The sequence below is a fragment of the Cyprinus carpio genome, chromosome A9 (assembly GCF_018340385.1).
Source record: "Cyprinus carpio isolate SPL01 chromosome A9, ASM1834038v1, whole genome shotgun sequence".
NCBI classification, from domain to species: Eukaryota; Metazoa; Chordata; class Actinopteri; order Cypriniformes; family Cyprinidae; genus Cyprinus; species Cyprinus carpio.
This window is the reverse complement of record NC_056580.1, coordinates 25,549,198-25,566,017: the sequence shown is the minus strand read 5'-3', so window position 1 is coordinate 25,566,017 and position 16,820 is coordinate 25,549,198. Positions and strand designations below refer to the sequence as shown.

The window sequence follows — 16,820 nt, the reverse complement described above, 5'->3', positions numbered from 1 at the left end:
ACATATGATGCACAAGAAAAATTAAATGCCTAACATAAATTAATTAATATCATCAATCAATCAAATCTCCTGGTTAGTAGTGTTCACACCAATAATTTACGACAGTTTATCTCTTCATTAGCGAGCAAATAACAGTTCCAGCTTATTTCCAGTAACTTGCACTCTGCATCCATTAAGTTTGTTTTATATTCAGGGATAAATACACTGTGAGTGAACAGGGCAATGTGAAATCTTATACGACTGGAAAACAGTCCCAATTCAGGTCCAGAATGGTAGATCATAGATGAATCGTGAAGAAATTCAGGAACAAATATGAAAACAGGCATAATTCAATGAAGAGTAAAACAAGCTTTCTGGACACCAGTGCCAGGAAGACAGGCACTGTGGAGCTGTTAGTGTAAAGATGACATCAATCAACCAATTCAGGCTTACTTTAATGAAATCTAAACATCACAAAGACATATATTAAGCAATAAAGTTTTCAAAAACATGCATACAGGGGCAACATGGCCCTAAACTTCATGTATCAAAACAGCATGTACATTCTTGACGACTGATGTCTGTCTCTTTGACTCCTGAGTGTGAGATGTGTACGGCAGCACTGTGTAAATCTCTGGTAATGAAACGTTCATCTGTGGGCCAGCATTCATTCCAAGGTGAGTCTCTTACCATTGCTAACAGCTCCTTCTAGTGGTCAAAATCTCAGAGGTGAGCTTAATCCAGCAGCAAGACCCACACAGACACTCAGGCTTGTGCAGCTGGGTAAAACAAGAGACAGCATGTATGAAAAGCACAGAACAATCAAAAGAAATGAAATATCGAGTGCAGTTCTTTAAACTGGCTATCACACATCTGACAAAGCAATTTCAAAGCAAAACAGAGCAACTCATTGATGTACTTTACATATGGGACATGTGCAAATGCCATTTTGGAGCACTCTATAAGGCAAATCAGGGACATGTAAACAGCAGAGGGCCACTTGGACAGTGAGCGAACGGCATGATTAAACAATCTGCCTGTTAAATCTCATCCAAATTGTGGTCTCAGCAGTTCAAAGTTCAGAACAGGTGGGTGTAGATTGCCTAATCTTAAACTACCACCAAAACCACTGTAATTAAAGCTCAAACAAGACTTGGCAACTCGGGGAAAGCCTCTCTGCATGAGAGAAAAGAGATTTTAAGCATTTACCACAGTATTCACCACACACCTCATCTGGTTTCAATTGTGCACTGCAGTGATACAGACTTCACTGATGCAGTCAGTATATTGCTGCATATGTTGAGCTCTGTAACGAGACTTGAGCTGTAACACCATCAATTAACCCATTTAGAAAGAAGTTACATGAGTGAAATCACTTTAGATGATTGAAGATAGTAGAAATGCATTAACACATCTTACTTATAATTCGATTTGTGATCATGTTAATGAAGAATACATGACAGAATTGGTATTATCTGAATCAGCAGCTTATCTTGTTTATTTTGATACATAGCATTCAAACGAGATCTAGTTGTGACATTTTCAAAACTATTCATAACTAATTTTATATAGTAGTTTCCAGTTTTCTCTGAAAGTGTGTCCTACACTATTTTGAATTAAAATGCTTGAAAGGAGGATCCTGTGGAGAAGTGCATTTTGTTTATCCATGTTTTCGATTAGTGCTACCGGTAAGTAGTAGATTTCAAAACTATTTTAATTTGTAGAAGACAAACATGGGAATATTATTTCAAAGTTTGAGACACGCAGAGAAAAACAAGACAAAACACCCCCCATTCTCCACTACTCATACATGATCTATGCGCGCATTGATATACGGGTGGTGCCTATCGGCAGAGCGATTCTAATCGTGCTCTTTTGTATGTATTCTGAACGTATATGTGAGCAGGCGTCTTTATCATGTCGCATCCCATTTGCCATTTGAAGCGTTTCGTCTTGAATCTGTTGGAAAGCCGCTGAGCTTTGTGCAGGAATCTGACGCTATACTGGCCACAAAGTGCACGGAAGATCTTAGAGGAGTATGTCTTCGATTTTGCATGGATTTGTGTTTTGCTCTGCGTTCTTGGCATCACTGCGTAAAGGACAGATCCTATTGCCGAAGGGGGGGGGGGGGGGGCTGGCGCTGCGCCACGATCTGGCAAGTGCGCCTCCCTTCACCGCTGTTTGGCTTATTCATAGTTAGGGGTTTGGGTTTGGCTGTTTTTAAAAAGGCAAGCGCTGCTGTGAAGTTGATCAGTCTGCTCAGAAAACTTCCAGAGGGGAAAGTGTCTTGGAATCGGAAAGTCCAGAATTTCAGTGCGCAACCAATTGCGCACAAACTGGACTATTGGAGAATACCCAAGTGAAAGTCTTTTTTTATATATATGTGTACATATTTATGTAAAAATCCACCGGATTCTTCTTCATCATCTATTTTTCATCAAAGACTGTTTTTATTTTCTCATTTTTAAGACACTCCAACCTGTGCTTTCACTTTGCATGCGGAGTTTTCACTCGAATCTGAGCCAATCGTTCGTGCGCTCTCATATCTAGTTCTTGCCTCTTTTTTTAAGAATAATAATAATTATTATTCTTATTATTTAAATCGGACCTCATTCACTTTGAAACGAAGTATGGCTCTTCTTGTGCTGGGTACATTTCTCACGGCGTTGTCCATCAGCGGAGGCTCTTTCGTGCCGTGCGAGCCGTGCGATCAGAAGGCGCTCTCCATGTGTCCTCCGGTCCCGGTGGGCTGTCAGCTGGTGAAGGAGCCAGGCTGCGGCTGCTGCTTGACTTGCGCTCTGGCGGAGGGGCAGGCGTGCGGGGTGTACACCGGTACATGCACGCACGGACTGCGCTGCCTGCCGCGCAACGGCGAGGAGAAGCCGCTTCACGCCCTGCTGCACGGCAAGGGAGTGTGTACGAACGAGAAGGGATACAAACCACAGCACCCACCCATTGGTAAGTTGACTGGAAAGCAGTGCGCCTTTGTTGCACAGAAGCATTGTTGCGTTAAGATCGTGTATCTGCTGGGAACTTTGTGGCTTGCGCTGATCCAGTTTTATGGCGTGCGCATGTTTCTGCATGAGCTTTTCTGTGTTGTGGCCGGGCTGCGCTGCTCAGTGCTGCTCAGTGCTGTTTTCCATCATATTCCAGCGCTGTAGATTATTAGGATTAGTGAAGCCGGTTTATGAGTATAGAATATTTGTATTTTATTCAAAACTATTTGGCGTTTTTTGGCATGTTGTCATTGGTACTACCATTGTATTATGGACATATACCATATTACTACCATGTTTTTGCCATTTACCATAGGAATATCATAGTATTGTTTTGGAATTCCCTGGAGTACCATATAAATACCTTGGATGGAGTCCCATAAAATGCCATCACTGCCTAGTCACACTCCCACTGTACTTTTTAAGGGGTATATCAATGTACCATGGTATTGCCATCTGATACCATCACTGTACCTTTTTTATTGTACTGAAGCTGCATCTAAAGAATCATATAATGCATTTACACAAAAATTATGTGTAATGAATGAAAATGTCTGATTGTGAATAAAAATATAAATTCATAAATATATGCTCTGTAATGGCCAATTTAAGGCTGCTCTGATGCTGCATTTCATTGGCACAGAAGCAAAGCAGCATCAGATTCAGCAGAACTGCATCATTTAGTATTCTCCTCAGAACTGAGTAAAGATGCCTCAAGATGCATAGCTCCATACAGCCTTGCTTTGTGTTTCACTATTGTTTGTTTTGGCAATAGCATTTGTTTGGTGCTCTATTGACGTTAGGGACTCCTCCATTGTTATGATCACACCTCTAATCATTGTACGGTGTACCCATGTCTCATGATATTCTTGATTGAGATTCTAGGTTGCTCTGAATTTAGGTCTAAGTCTGTGGGTGGTGTTGAGGGTCAGATTACTGTTCAAAGATTAAATCCAAGGGGAGGAGGGTAGCCGCTGTCTCTCTGCAAGCCAACCTATGTGCAAAAACCACATTTATGATGAGTAATCATGCACAACATGCATATTAATTCACATTTATGTATTTGGCAGATGCTTTTATTAAGTGCACTCAATTCATGCTTTCCACAGGAATCGAACCCCCCAACCTTGGCGTTGTTAGTGCAACGCTCTACCAGTTGAGCTTTTAGACTACAGGAATGCTTTATTCTACAAGACAGCACATATTTTTTAAAACAGAATAGGTTGAATTCAGTCGAGGACTTTCACCATGAATGATTGTACACAAATACAACCCACTCACACACAGGTGCACATCAGAAACCTGTTTGTCTCTATCTGAAGTCCTCTGATGAGTGTGGTTGCTGGTTTACCCCTTCTGTGATTGCAGTGGGCACACAGTCGAGCTCTTGTGATTCAGCAGAATGACTGTGGAGCCGATCTATCAAGAGCTGTTCGTCATGCATGGGTATGAATTTAGAGGGACACTTCTAGCCTCCCATGGTATTCAGTTTCAGCCTTGTTTTACTAGATGGGCAGGACAGACATAGAGAGAGACCGAGAGAGGGAAAGAGGGATAGAGGTCAAGCGTCCTTGCCCGCATTAGGATTCCAAGCCTTTTGGCCCTGTCTCTTCCCAATCCATTTTTATTCCCCAAAGACGCCTTAGTTTTACAGTTGTGCAAACATAAAATTTAAATACAAGTTTAAAATGGAACCATGTCCCACTCACGTGAATAGTCTCATACTTTCATGGTCTTGAATGCTGGCGATACCGGTTTAAAGATTGGATGTTTAGAGCCAAGTATAATAGGCAATGCCGGATTATCATTTAGCTCCAGGATTGGCAAATACTGCAAATTTGCTAATTATCAAAAGGGAGATTTTCTGTTCGGACATTCCATGTGGAACTTAGATGTAGTTGCTACCAGATATGACTACAGGCATCTTGCCCGAAATAACTGTATGATGCATTTGCAACATTTGGTGGTCCGAATCTAAGAGTGTGCAAATAAACAAACGAGCCAAAAGGCTGTTATATTGGGTTATTTCAGTATTGCTGATTTATGCATTTTATTTAACCACTAAAGACGTGGCCATAACTAAACAACGATTACAAAGGAATGGAACGCAGTTGTTCTTCTATTGCCTGTCTGTCATCTCATTTTTATATAGCGCCACAGGCCAAACTCACAGAAACATATACTTGCTTGCAACATCAGACTGACGTTGAAAGATATACGGCTCGCTTCACTGATTAGCACCTGAATAGATCTCTTGCACTTTTTGAAAGAGATGCTCTTTTGAAAATAATCTACATTGGTTACAGAATATTTTCTCCTCTTTTTTTTTCTTAACCACAGCGCTCGTATATCTAGTGCCCAGTCATCCTTTGCAGAGGTATGCAAGTAGGGAACCTATTTGGCACGCTTGAATGACTTCTTCCAGTAAAGTTTAGCAGCAATCTGTCCAGCGTGTATTTGTCATTGGCACCTGGAAAGCTAGTGAGTAACAGCTGTGAAGAAAATCAGCTCGCACAGTAGTCTCGTCTCTGTCAGAGACATGATTCCTGGGCAGAGACATCCTCACGCTGGGCTCTGCTTAAATAGGAACACATGTCAGGCTGACCAAAACAGTGAATGCACAAAAACAATCTATTTAATCTATGGGTGTATTGCACACGTTTAGAAAATTAAACATACAAAATGTAAGCAGACAGCAGAGCTGTAACCATGTGGTTGAGCAGAAGACGCAGACCTGTTGAAACCTCCTGTCATGTGCTTCGGGGCAGTGGAGGGGAGCCGCAGTGTCACGTTTCTTCAGGGAAGGAGAACAAAAGGTGCCTAATTTCTTGCCTGCAGCACAGGTTCAGATGTGGTTCCAAAGCCCTGCCTCAAATTTTGTGCCCTGCAGGATTCTTGGGAGGATAGGTAAAATACAGCACAAGACAAAATAGTTAGTTCTGTTACAGTTGTTACATTTAGTTGTTGAGGATCATGGGAAAGGTGGTGACAAAATTTGGCCGCTTAGGATAGCCGATTGTTTCGAAAACGATTGATAAAGCTCATTCTCTAAGCCACACACACTTGCTGTTTGCATAACAAGTCTTCTAACTCAACATATAAAACGAGTAGTTATGACTCTAAATTCTGAGCCGCAATTGAAGTCTAAAATGGTTTGCATATTAAATAATCAATTTTTTGGATAATCTACAGTAGCAAGTTAAGTAAAGTTAAGTGTTACTTGTGATCTCATTTGACTCTTTTCTCTTCTTTTTTTGTAACTTGACAGATGCAAACAAAATGTTTATTCATATCATATAAGACTCAAAATGTATAGGCCACCCAGGGGTTGGCAACCTTTTGGGCATGAAGTGCCATATAAATGCATGCTGTATTTATATATGGCAAAGTTATCGTTGGCGTTTCTGAGGTAAATGTTATGTTAGGACTGTTAGGACTATTCACAAGCTGTTTTATTGATGATTTTCGAAACACTGATTGATCGATTACATGGGACATTCATTTTATTAAGTTGTTCTGATTTTTGTCAACATGTCTGATATTCATTCATGTTTATCTCATGCTGGAACTAGTAGAAATTAAGAAAAAGTTGATTAATTCACATGCCGCTTGAACTAAGGTGAATATAGTGATCTCAAGCCATTAAAGAGCAGAAAAATACTTTTTTTGTTTGCATTTCATCATAAAATTGACAGAATTTAAAGGCTACGATTTGTGTTATATTAAAAATAACATAACATGGATATTGCGATTATTGGGTGGCTGGCATGCTTCAAATAATGAATAGACTTGAAAATGTTAAATATTATTTCCAAGCATTTATACCATCAATAAAACAGCTTGTGAATAGTCATTTAATGTTATTTACCTCAGTAAAGCAGTCCTGCACACTGATAGCCATGCACATTTATCTACCATGGTTTAAATCTCTGGCTGACAGTTTTAACATTGCCCAGCCATACTTCTTATAAATTATTATATACTTAATTGTAATTGATTGTAATTAATTAACAGTAATTGATTATTAAGATGTGATCTGGACTGCTAAAGTTTGCATGGAAAAAAATACATAATATAGCCTAGTTTAGAAGTTTAGTTTAGAAAAAAGAAAGATTGTAGCTAGATACTCTTGGTGGAAAGATGCCTTGAGCTTACAGACAATATCGCTCTCTTGCCATTGTCTGAACTAATTGAAATCAGCAACTGGAAGTGATCCACTGATGTCCGGAGAGCACCTCCTGAGTTCATGTTTCGAAATGTTGATGACATGAGACACGGTCAGGGCGATGCAGAGGTGCGCACATGTGCTTTCAGCCTGAAGGGTATCGACAGGTGTCATCACTTTGCATTGTCCTGAATTACAGGGGACTTGTTTGAATAGTAAGTTATATGATGGCTTTCTTGGTTGTAACTCATAATGTATTGCAGCATGGAAACTTTTATCCCAAATCAGCCAGTTCTTGCTTTTAATATTGCTTTGTAGTTTGCAGTTCCCCCGGTTTTAACTAGCATTAGAGCATAGTTACATTCATGGTGTTTTCTCTAGTTTGTAGCATGCTTTTCTGCTATAGCAGCCCAAACATGTTGTGGACACGGTCCAAGCTTTAAATATTTAGCAGTGGAATCTTGCCAGGGATGCCATGGTCAGTCTGTGACAATGAATGCAAGACAAAGTAGAACAGCCTGCTTCAAGAACGACTTTCAAAGGCGAGTTAGTCTGAATATTTTACAATAGCAAGACCTAATTCTAGCCGTGCATGCTAATAAGGCACTAAAACATGTCATTTGAGGGCCTTAAGGATTTCAGGAGCATTTTTGCAGCTTGTTTGGAAAAAGAAGATCGTTCTGAAAAAAGAATCGGACAAGGTGACAACGCAACTCAAAAGGAGATCTGCTTTCATCATTAGCCCCCAAGCTTTAAGAAACTGTGGATATTCATGAAGTATAATTGCCCAGCGCACATGTAAATTATTAAACAGAACCCCTATCAGATGCATCTCCTTTGGCCAAGCTCGGGTCCCTTTATCTTAATGAAAAGTTTTGCAAGACCAAGAGGAGAGACACCAATACCTCTCCAGCATTCTTTTCAAAGCTCATTTGAATAGACAGGCTACACGTGATACGTCTGGTTTGGCCGGGCTCCAAGATCTTGGCTTTGTGTCAGATGTTAAACACAGACCCGCTAAACCTTTACAAGCCGTGGACCACGAGCATGGAAAAAGTGATTTTGGTCCTCACTTTGAAAAGCCTACAACAGGAAAGATGAATTTAGTGGTTTGTAAACTCTAGGCATTGTTGGTTTGTGCCACGCACGAGGAAGAAAAATCAAAAAAACAACCATAAGGAAACTGTGCCATCCCAGTCGTCCTGTGCCCTCCTGTTTAAAGTCTACATTTCCAAGCCATGTAAATCTCACTCTAGGCAAACGTCCCTATGACATTTCCATGAGGCGATCTCAGATCCGGTGGTTTCAGGAGCCTAAACCTGCGGGGAAATCTGTACAGAAACTTCAGTCTGCCAAGTCATGGGTTGCGGGATTGATTTCAAAGAGACAGCACCATGCTCTGATTGTAACTTCAGAAGCCAGGAAACCAATTTCTGTAATGACCAGGCACCCGCCCCATTCATCTCCAGGTCAGACAGACTCTTTCACCACCAGGCTGCTCCAGAACACCCTGCCCCAGTCCGCAGCAATGTGAAGCACTGGAGCTCAGGAGGACTGTGAGGGCAGTTATCTCAATCATTTCTGCTGGCTACCTCAGCTGTCTGATAATGTCCTCTTGGCTGTATGCACAAAAATACTTGGCAACCCAACAGCATAAATGTTCAGACCTGACTCCGTATGTCCATTTCCATTCTGTCTGATTCGCAACTGAAGCCACTCTAAGATGCGATAGCAACAATAACATGCTATCTATCTATTTATTATTAATTTAATATCAATGCATTTATTATAATAATCACTTTATGTTGTGCCAATCCCTTACCCTAGTATTTACAAATTAAATACATTCCAAATGCATGAACAATTTGCCAAGTAATATTGTTTATTTGCATAATAAATAGCATGAACTGTTTGTGGCTGCTAAGTAGTGCATTTTGTGTCTATATATATATATATATATATATATATATATATATATATATATATATATATATATATATATATATATAAATGGATAATAACATAAATGGATTTAAATAAATGAATTATATACTGGCATTAGGTCTGAAAGCAAACAATACTCTATTTAAACTTTATCTTTTTAATGCAATGCCACAATCATAAACAAAACTATAAAAAATGCAATTTCATATTGCAAATATGATAAATAATAGCTTAACAGGGGGGTTTTGATGGTCTGGATAGCTAAATGTCAATGCAATTATATATCCTGACTTGTATGCTTAGTGTTAATGATCTGTTAATCTCCTCTGGATATACTATTTTTGGCTTCTTTCAGCATGGTTCAAGTGTTCAGTTTTATGAAGCTTGGCTTTGTCCAACAGTATTTAACTTCAATGGAAAGACAGTTTATAAGTAGAGTCTTGTATCCTGTGGAGTTTTACTATCGAGTTCTGCAATATCGCCACATTTCCCCTGGACACATGTCGACAGTGACTACCCACCTAGCCTTAGATTCTTGCAGAAGAACATTGCGGTTGTCGTGATGTTATGGTTATTGTGACTTCAAAGTTCTTCAAGTACAGTTCTGAACTGTTAAGGATCCTTCGAAAAGCCGTTTCTGTTCTCACTCCCAAATCCTGTAGCCATGCACATTTTATACAATAAAATCAAAATAATTATTAAGTTGTATAAAACAGAGGTGCATTCAGTGTTTAGGTTGTTCACCTAAATGCATTTTGGAGAATTCCCACCAAATAGCATGAGATATTGGAATTTTAACCCAACTGGATGTTTAGTCAGGCAAAACCAAGTGTTTCAACTAGTGCTAGGTTGGGTTGGGGGTGATCATCAGCTGTTGATCCTGCCACTACCCTCTGTAAACAAATGCATAGGAAACATTTGTTGGAAAAACAGTTGCTTTCATGTTTACGCTCTGAAAACTCATTAGCAGCTAGGATGTGTAAAGCATTTGGAGAGGAGAGATTTCTCAGGTTTTTATAAGTCATATTTAATTCAGCCTATTTGAATTGTTGAAGTCAGATGTAGGACATGGGGTCATAACTAGTGTTTGCTAAGGCAAATTGCTATTGCTCTATTGTGCTAATGCATTCAATTTGCCTGGCGGTGCAACTCCAAACAGCCTAAAATACAAAATACACCATATTACAATGGTCAATCAGTCGTTGTCTAACAATCGAATTCACTCCATTATGCACCACTTTGTTTGTTGTTAGAATGACAAAAAAAAGTTCTATTTTAAAGCTGGTCTGCCTCAGCCCATCAAATTCAAACTTGGTTGATATTGTATGAATGATACCTCAAATTGTGTGGCTTATTGAGGCGTGCTAATGCATTTAGTTTTGTGGGTGAAAAATCTCATACTTTAACTTTAAAGAACCTGAGAAAACTAGAAACAAGAATAAAAGAATATTAGAGATTCAAAACTCAAAACATTATATCACCACCCTGGCAAACACTTTAACATCATGCTGACAAGTTTTACACTGGCACTCACATTTCCATGCAGTAAAAATCTAGTTAATGCTTATTATTTGATTCTCTTTGTCTTAGATCGTGAATCAATAGAGCATGATGATACAGTGAAGCCAGACACGACTGAAGACCAGATTCCTAAAATTCCGCTTTACCCCAAACCAGACGTAATCCACAGCAGGAAGAATGCTGCCGTGCGCAAGGATAAGAAGAAACAACAGGAGAAGCATCGGTTACTGGGGTCGACGGACTACTCCCCCCTTCCCATCGACAAGCATGAGCCTGAATTTGTAAGTTGTGTGACGCAACAGCTGCAGTAAAATGATAGCTAGGCGTTAAATGCTGAGGTGATGATGCAACTCACCATGTGTTCGTCTGGCACAGGGTCCCTGCAGAAGGAAGCTGGATGGAATCATTCAAAGTATGAAAGACACCTCCCGTGTCATGGCTCTTTCCCTCTACCTGCCTAACTGTGACAAGAAGGGCTTCTTCAAGCGCAAGCAGGTAAGACTCTTGTTACTTTTATTGTACAATATTTATTTTTTTTGATTTCATTGATTAATTCTGTCAGTCGATTTTAACTCACGAAAATCATTTCAAACAGAACCGTTGCGCAACACACATTGGGTTTTCCTTTGAATGAATCAGCATTTTTGAACACTGAATGATTCAGTAGCTCACTCACTTTGAGTGAATTAATATTTTTGAAAAAACGGTTCAGTCAAAGACTAAAAAAAAATAAAAATAAAAAATAAAACATTGCTGTTGCCAGCTATTGGTGTATTGATGTAATATGCAGATGGAGTCATTGAAAAATCCCACCACTTATACATGGATTGTCAGCCTGTCTGGAACAAACACACACTAGTGAAGCTGCTCAGCCAATCAAATTTAAGGAATTTCACTAACTAACTATATATTTATAACCATGTGTAAATGGCAATTTTTTAATAGTCCAGATAACTACATACTTTAAAATTCAAAGGTTCATGCCACTTTGTATCTCATTATCTCTTGTATTAGATTTTTTTTTTTTTTTTTTTTTTTTGGCTTCATGACATGTACATGTGAACATAAATCAAATGAATTCTATATTCATGCACTGATTTACAATGTTGCTTTGCAACTTTCAACACCAGTCATTTAACAGTCGACCAGTCGATTAGTGAGACTCCCTAGTTTATCTACATTTGCTAGCGAACACAAATTCAAGTGCAGTTCTTCAGTTTTAATGGTTAAAGAGTGCAAGGTAAAACATTTTACAAGTAAAACTGAAGCATTTGTAGCTAAAAATGTAATATTCAGCAACTGTTTCGTGACAGAAATGTTAAAGGTCTGACAGTAATATCTATTAATGCAAACTTTTTTGTCCAGTGGCACTTTTTTAATTTTGAAATATTGCTTTGCAATAAATTATAGGTCTTTTACTGCTGATTGCCTGTTACTGTTTTATTGCCTTAAATCTCTTCAAATCCTTTAATTATTTGATTAAGACCATTACCACCCCCATTGTTCAATATGGTTACAGCCTTGTTTTTATATTATCTTATTTTATTTGTACTTTTAAAAGGTTTGCTGTAATAATGCTTTATTGCTGTGCTTTAAAACAGTCTACTTAATTAGTTGACTTTGAAGATAAGTCATTAAGCACATCTCTAGATTTACACCGTTCAAAACTAAATCACTCCCATTATAATCAACACAATCATCTACACAGTAATTGCTCATCTTTTTCAAACTACATCACACAACGAATATTTTATGACAGCATACCATCTGGTCCAAGTGCAGGCTTTCCCATTGAGTTGTGCTTGCAGTTTTATGACCCTTTGTCCCTTGTCCACCCTGCAGTGCAAGCCCTCCCGTGGCCGGAAACGAGGCATCTGCTGGTGCGTGGACAAATACGGCGTGCAGCTGCCCGGCACTGACTACAGCGGCGGTAACATCCAGTGCAAGGATTTGGAGAACAGCAACAACAACGAGTGAGAATCAACCCACCCTGATCACCAGACCTAGGGCCCACCTCCTTGTCCTGTCCCACCAGCCTACCCGCCAGTCACTTTGAGATTTTGATGCAAAACGACAAAGATACACAACAGCTATTATAAATACAAACTATGAGACTAAAAAGAAAATGTTAAAGTGAGATAATCCACAGGAATTGTTTTGACTGAGCGCTCATCTCTATCTCACTGGACTCAGCCAATCAGAGGAGCCCCCTGCTAGTGCTGAGTCCCGGCAACAAAAAATAAAAAAATGATAAAAATATATACATACAATTATATATTTTTATAGAAGCTGGGGTTTGAGCACCATACTGTTTTGTTCAAAGTTAACATAAAACAAAATACAAAAAAAAGAATATATGGCATGTTGAATATTAACAGGGCTATCTTGGTCTTTTACATCTTTTGCTGTCAAGGTAACAAAGGAGATAGCAGAAACTTTTGCTATTTGAAAAAAAGTAAAGTGTTGTTTTCCAAAAGAGAAGAAAGAATGGAAAACACATGGTAGAGATCTGCTGATACAGTCATCTCTATCTGGCTTTTTTATTTTTTTGTCCTGTCAGAGCACTTATTCATTGGGGAACCTGCTTGGAAATGTGTAACTTCACGAAGTTCAGTGTATGCGTCTGTGCACAAGCATGCGTTTGCGTGCGCACGCGTGTGAGCAATGAAATATGGTGATAGCTTTCAAAAAAACAAACAAAGACTATATCCCTCCCAGAACGTAGTGAAAGAAAACCAGGATCCCATTAGACAAATCTGTTTCAGTGGCTCCAGACTTTGTAGCCTAACATGCCAACCGTGCCTATGTAAACAGACGCTGTCACGCAGAGTTACACGGGGTCCCGACATCAAGTCCACACAGAATCAATCGGTGCCCACGCCTAGAAAAGAAAAGGCCACTCTGGAATATTTTTGTATCAGATATTGTGGCATCTGGGCCAAGTTAAAATCGATACAGATGCTGTAGCCCTTAAACGCTCCCAGCATTTGCGTTTGAACTTTGACGGACGTTCACCGTGCAGAGCGGTAGTTTCTTTCTGTCTGTAATGTTTTGTTTTTCTTTTCTGAATAATTTTTGTTATGTGCCGTTTCCTTTGACTTCATGGAGGTAATGACAGTCCACTTATGAGCCATGTTCCTCGACCATGTGGTTTCACTGAAACCTTGGTATGTTACCTTTAACTCTAGATTATTGAATGTGTTTTTTTTTTGTTTTGTTTTTTTCTACTTTACAAACAACCACAATGATCAGGTGCTCAGCAGAGGAGTGTTAGCATTATCAATTTGCATATTTCCATCTGACCTGTCACAATGACAACTTGCTCATTTGAATGCAGGTCGGACCACTTTTTAAGACCCGCCCACTTTGACTGTTCACCAATAGCTATTAGCTCCTTTGGTCAGCACAATGACACGTTTCATTTGTATTCCTGTATTTCATCGCTGTTATTAACCACGGTGGAAACAGAAGGTGCGTTTTACTACAGCGTCATTCAGTGTGCGAGTCTCAGTGCCTTCCTACATGCAAATACATTTGAATGGTGACGTGAACGTTACACAATAGCCAAGGGGAACGAAAATATCTTTTTATATTGACGAAGGACCTTCAGTTGCGTTCAAATACAGCATCAGATTAGATATGAAATCCGTTACACTACATTGTATGTCAAGCAGCTATCAGAAATCGCTCCCTGCGCCGAGGCTGAGGTAGGGTGAGAACGTAGTCCAACTAGCGCTAGCTCATTTACTGTTATTTCTCTTATGAATAAGCTGACGATTGATTTGACAGAGACTGCAAATGTGTGTAATTGCTGACGAGAGTATTTCCAATAAAGCTATACATCACACAGGGATACTCACCGGTCGGCACTTGAAGAGTGAGTGAAGCCATGCCACAATGGGTCCGTCCGGATCTTACTTCAGGGCCCGAATGATCATAGTTTCACTGTTGGGAGGGGGCTGTTAAAATAGTCGCTAACATTTAAATACCCATCATAACCAGCCCCAGACGGAATTCACGCATTTTCCGTATTTTAGACATGGAGCTTTGAGAACTATGTTCTAATTGGTAGCTGAAAACACGGTCAAATTTGCCAGCGTAGGAATTTGTGAATGCCAGGCGTTCCAATTTTGTGGAATTCCATGCATGAAGATTCCGTCTGGGCCTGCCTGTGATTCGAAATCACCACGAGTCCGCAGAATCTAACTACTGCATGTCAAAAAAGATTAGTGAATGACAATTGGCTCTAAAATGGAAGGTGGCATGAAAGAGAAAGAGTGAGTTCAGGGCGTGTGTTTTTTAACCAGACTTTTACAAGTGTCTTGAGTACGTCGTGGAGGCCAAGTCGCCTCTGTTATTGCACAATTAGCCTTGTAGGTGTCAGTCACCACAGGGCAAAATCAGTAATCAGCGTTATCCAGGTTCTGATCTATGGCGAAAGCCCCCTCCCCCATTTAAAAAGCAGCTTGCACTTAATTCCTTACCTTGCCACACGATTAGTGCCGTTTCAAAGTGAATCTCAGTTCAGGTATAGGAGCAGGAGCAGGCCTCGGACAGATACCCTGTCTGAGTACCTTTGACAGGGGCTTTGCAGCCCAAGCCTGAGACCCGCATCATCATTCAGTGGGTTTACCAGTAACACAACTCTACCAATCATAGTCTATTCTCCATCTACTCTTGATAGACTTTGCATCTCAGTGATATCCGGGAAGAAGGAGAGCAGGTGAGAGCCTCTAGCGGTGATCTTGTGCTGGGCCTCCTTTCACAACACACAATACATACTGCAGAAATGTATTTCTTTATCAGTATTTGTGTCTTGTTTTCCAGTAAAGTCATCTGAACGCCTTTAAAACTAATTTAATTTACTTAAAAAGCAAAATTATTCAAGATAAAGTGTTGTCTTTTGTTTCTCAAGTCAATTGATTTTGTTTTAAGAATGTCTAGATATTTGTACTGGAAAACCAGACAAAAATACTCATTTTTGCAGCGCTTCACACTTCACAGTAGAATTTGTAGATGGACAGTCTCGGAATCTGATGAGCCGTTATGCAACGAGTCAAAAAAGTGTTTATCCAAAAACACTGAATGTCAAAAGACGATGCACTATGGCTGAAAACCATTTTACCTTGTTTCCCCAGGTCTTATAATCTATCTGGGTGTCACTGTGAGAATGGGAAAGAAATGTCATTAATGTGATTTTGATCCGTTCTGATTTGTAATTAGAGGTAGCAGACTATCGATTGCCAGGACGCAGCATGTTGCTTTTGTGCTTATCTGCTTTCATCAGATTCCGAATCACATACTTGGGTAGACACCAGAGTTCATAACTTGCACTACAGTAGAAACGACAGGTTTTCTTTCTTTCTCTGAATGCGTAACAGTTTTTCCTTTCTTTATTGCTTTCCTTGTTTTTTTTTTGTTTTTTTTGTGGATGAGAAAAGACTTGATTGACCACCTAAATGTGGCTTAAACTGGCATGTTAAAAAGACCCATTAGTGGCTGGAGGACTCTAAAAATGTTCAGCATTTGGAACTCTTATTAAAAACCAATAAAATGGAGAAAAAAAAAAGAAAGAAAAGAAAAAAAAAACTCAAATTATTAAGAAAGTGAATATCACTGTGTAATATTTATTCAACTTGTAATTTATGTACTCTTTTAACCTTTGTCTTTTTTTTTTTGTTGTTATGACAAAGCATTTATTTAAATAAAGTTATGTATTCATTTAAGCTTGTGCAATAAATTTATTTGTACATGACAGGAATTTGATCTTGTTTATGAGAACAATTTAAATAAAGATTTACTAGCCACGGCAGTATCCACAAGACAGTTTCCCAGATGTCACACCATTATCACACTATGCATGCAAATATAAAGACAACAGATACTGTGACATTTCAATGGCCCAATAGAAACACTATCTTGACATGATAACATCAAATATATAAACTGCTTATAAATCCATCAAGTTGGCATACTTTAAAGGAATGTTCCGGGTGCTATTGACGGCAACAACTTAAATATGATTTTATATATATACATAAATATTATATATATATATACATAAATATATATATATATATATATATATATATATATATATATATATATATATATATATATATATATATATATATATATATATATATATATATATATAAAGCAACAGTAAAGCACTTGGACATACATGCTTGAAAGCCACATTATTTAAAATGTGT

The 16,820-nt window shown here is 39.0% G+C and overlaps 1 protein-coding gene across 2 annotated transcripts; it reads left to right on the top strand.

Moving 5' to 3' along the window:
• The first annotated feature begins 2,104 nt into the window (after window positions 1-2,104).
• igfbp5b (insulin-like growth factor binding protein 5b) lies at window positions 2,105-16,360 on the top strand. 2 transcript variants are annotated; one of them, XM_042764240.1, is made up of 4 exons: window positions 2,105-2,937; window positions 10,762-10,886; window positions 10,981-11,100; window positions 12,448-16,360. In XM_042764240.1, exons 1-4 carry the CDS (start codon window positions 2,610-2,612, stop codon window positions 12,580-12,582), a joined length of 708 nt encoding a protein of 235 aa, XP_042620174.1. In that variant the 5' UTR covers window positions 2,105-2,609; the 3' UTR covers window positions 12,583-16,360. The 2 variants fall into 2 exon arrangements, with proteins under 2 accessions (XP_042620174.1, XP_042620173.1); XM_042764239.1 differs by having other exon boundaries at window positions 2,115-2,937; window positions 10,675-10,886.
• The last annotated feature ends 460 nt before the right edge of the window (window positions 16,361-16,820 follow it).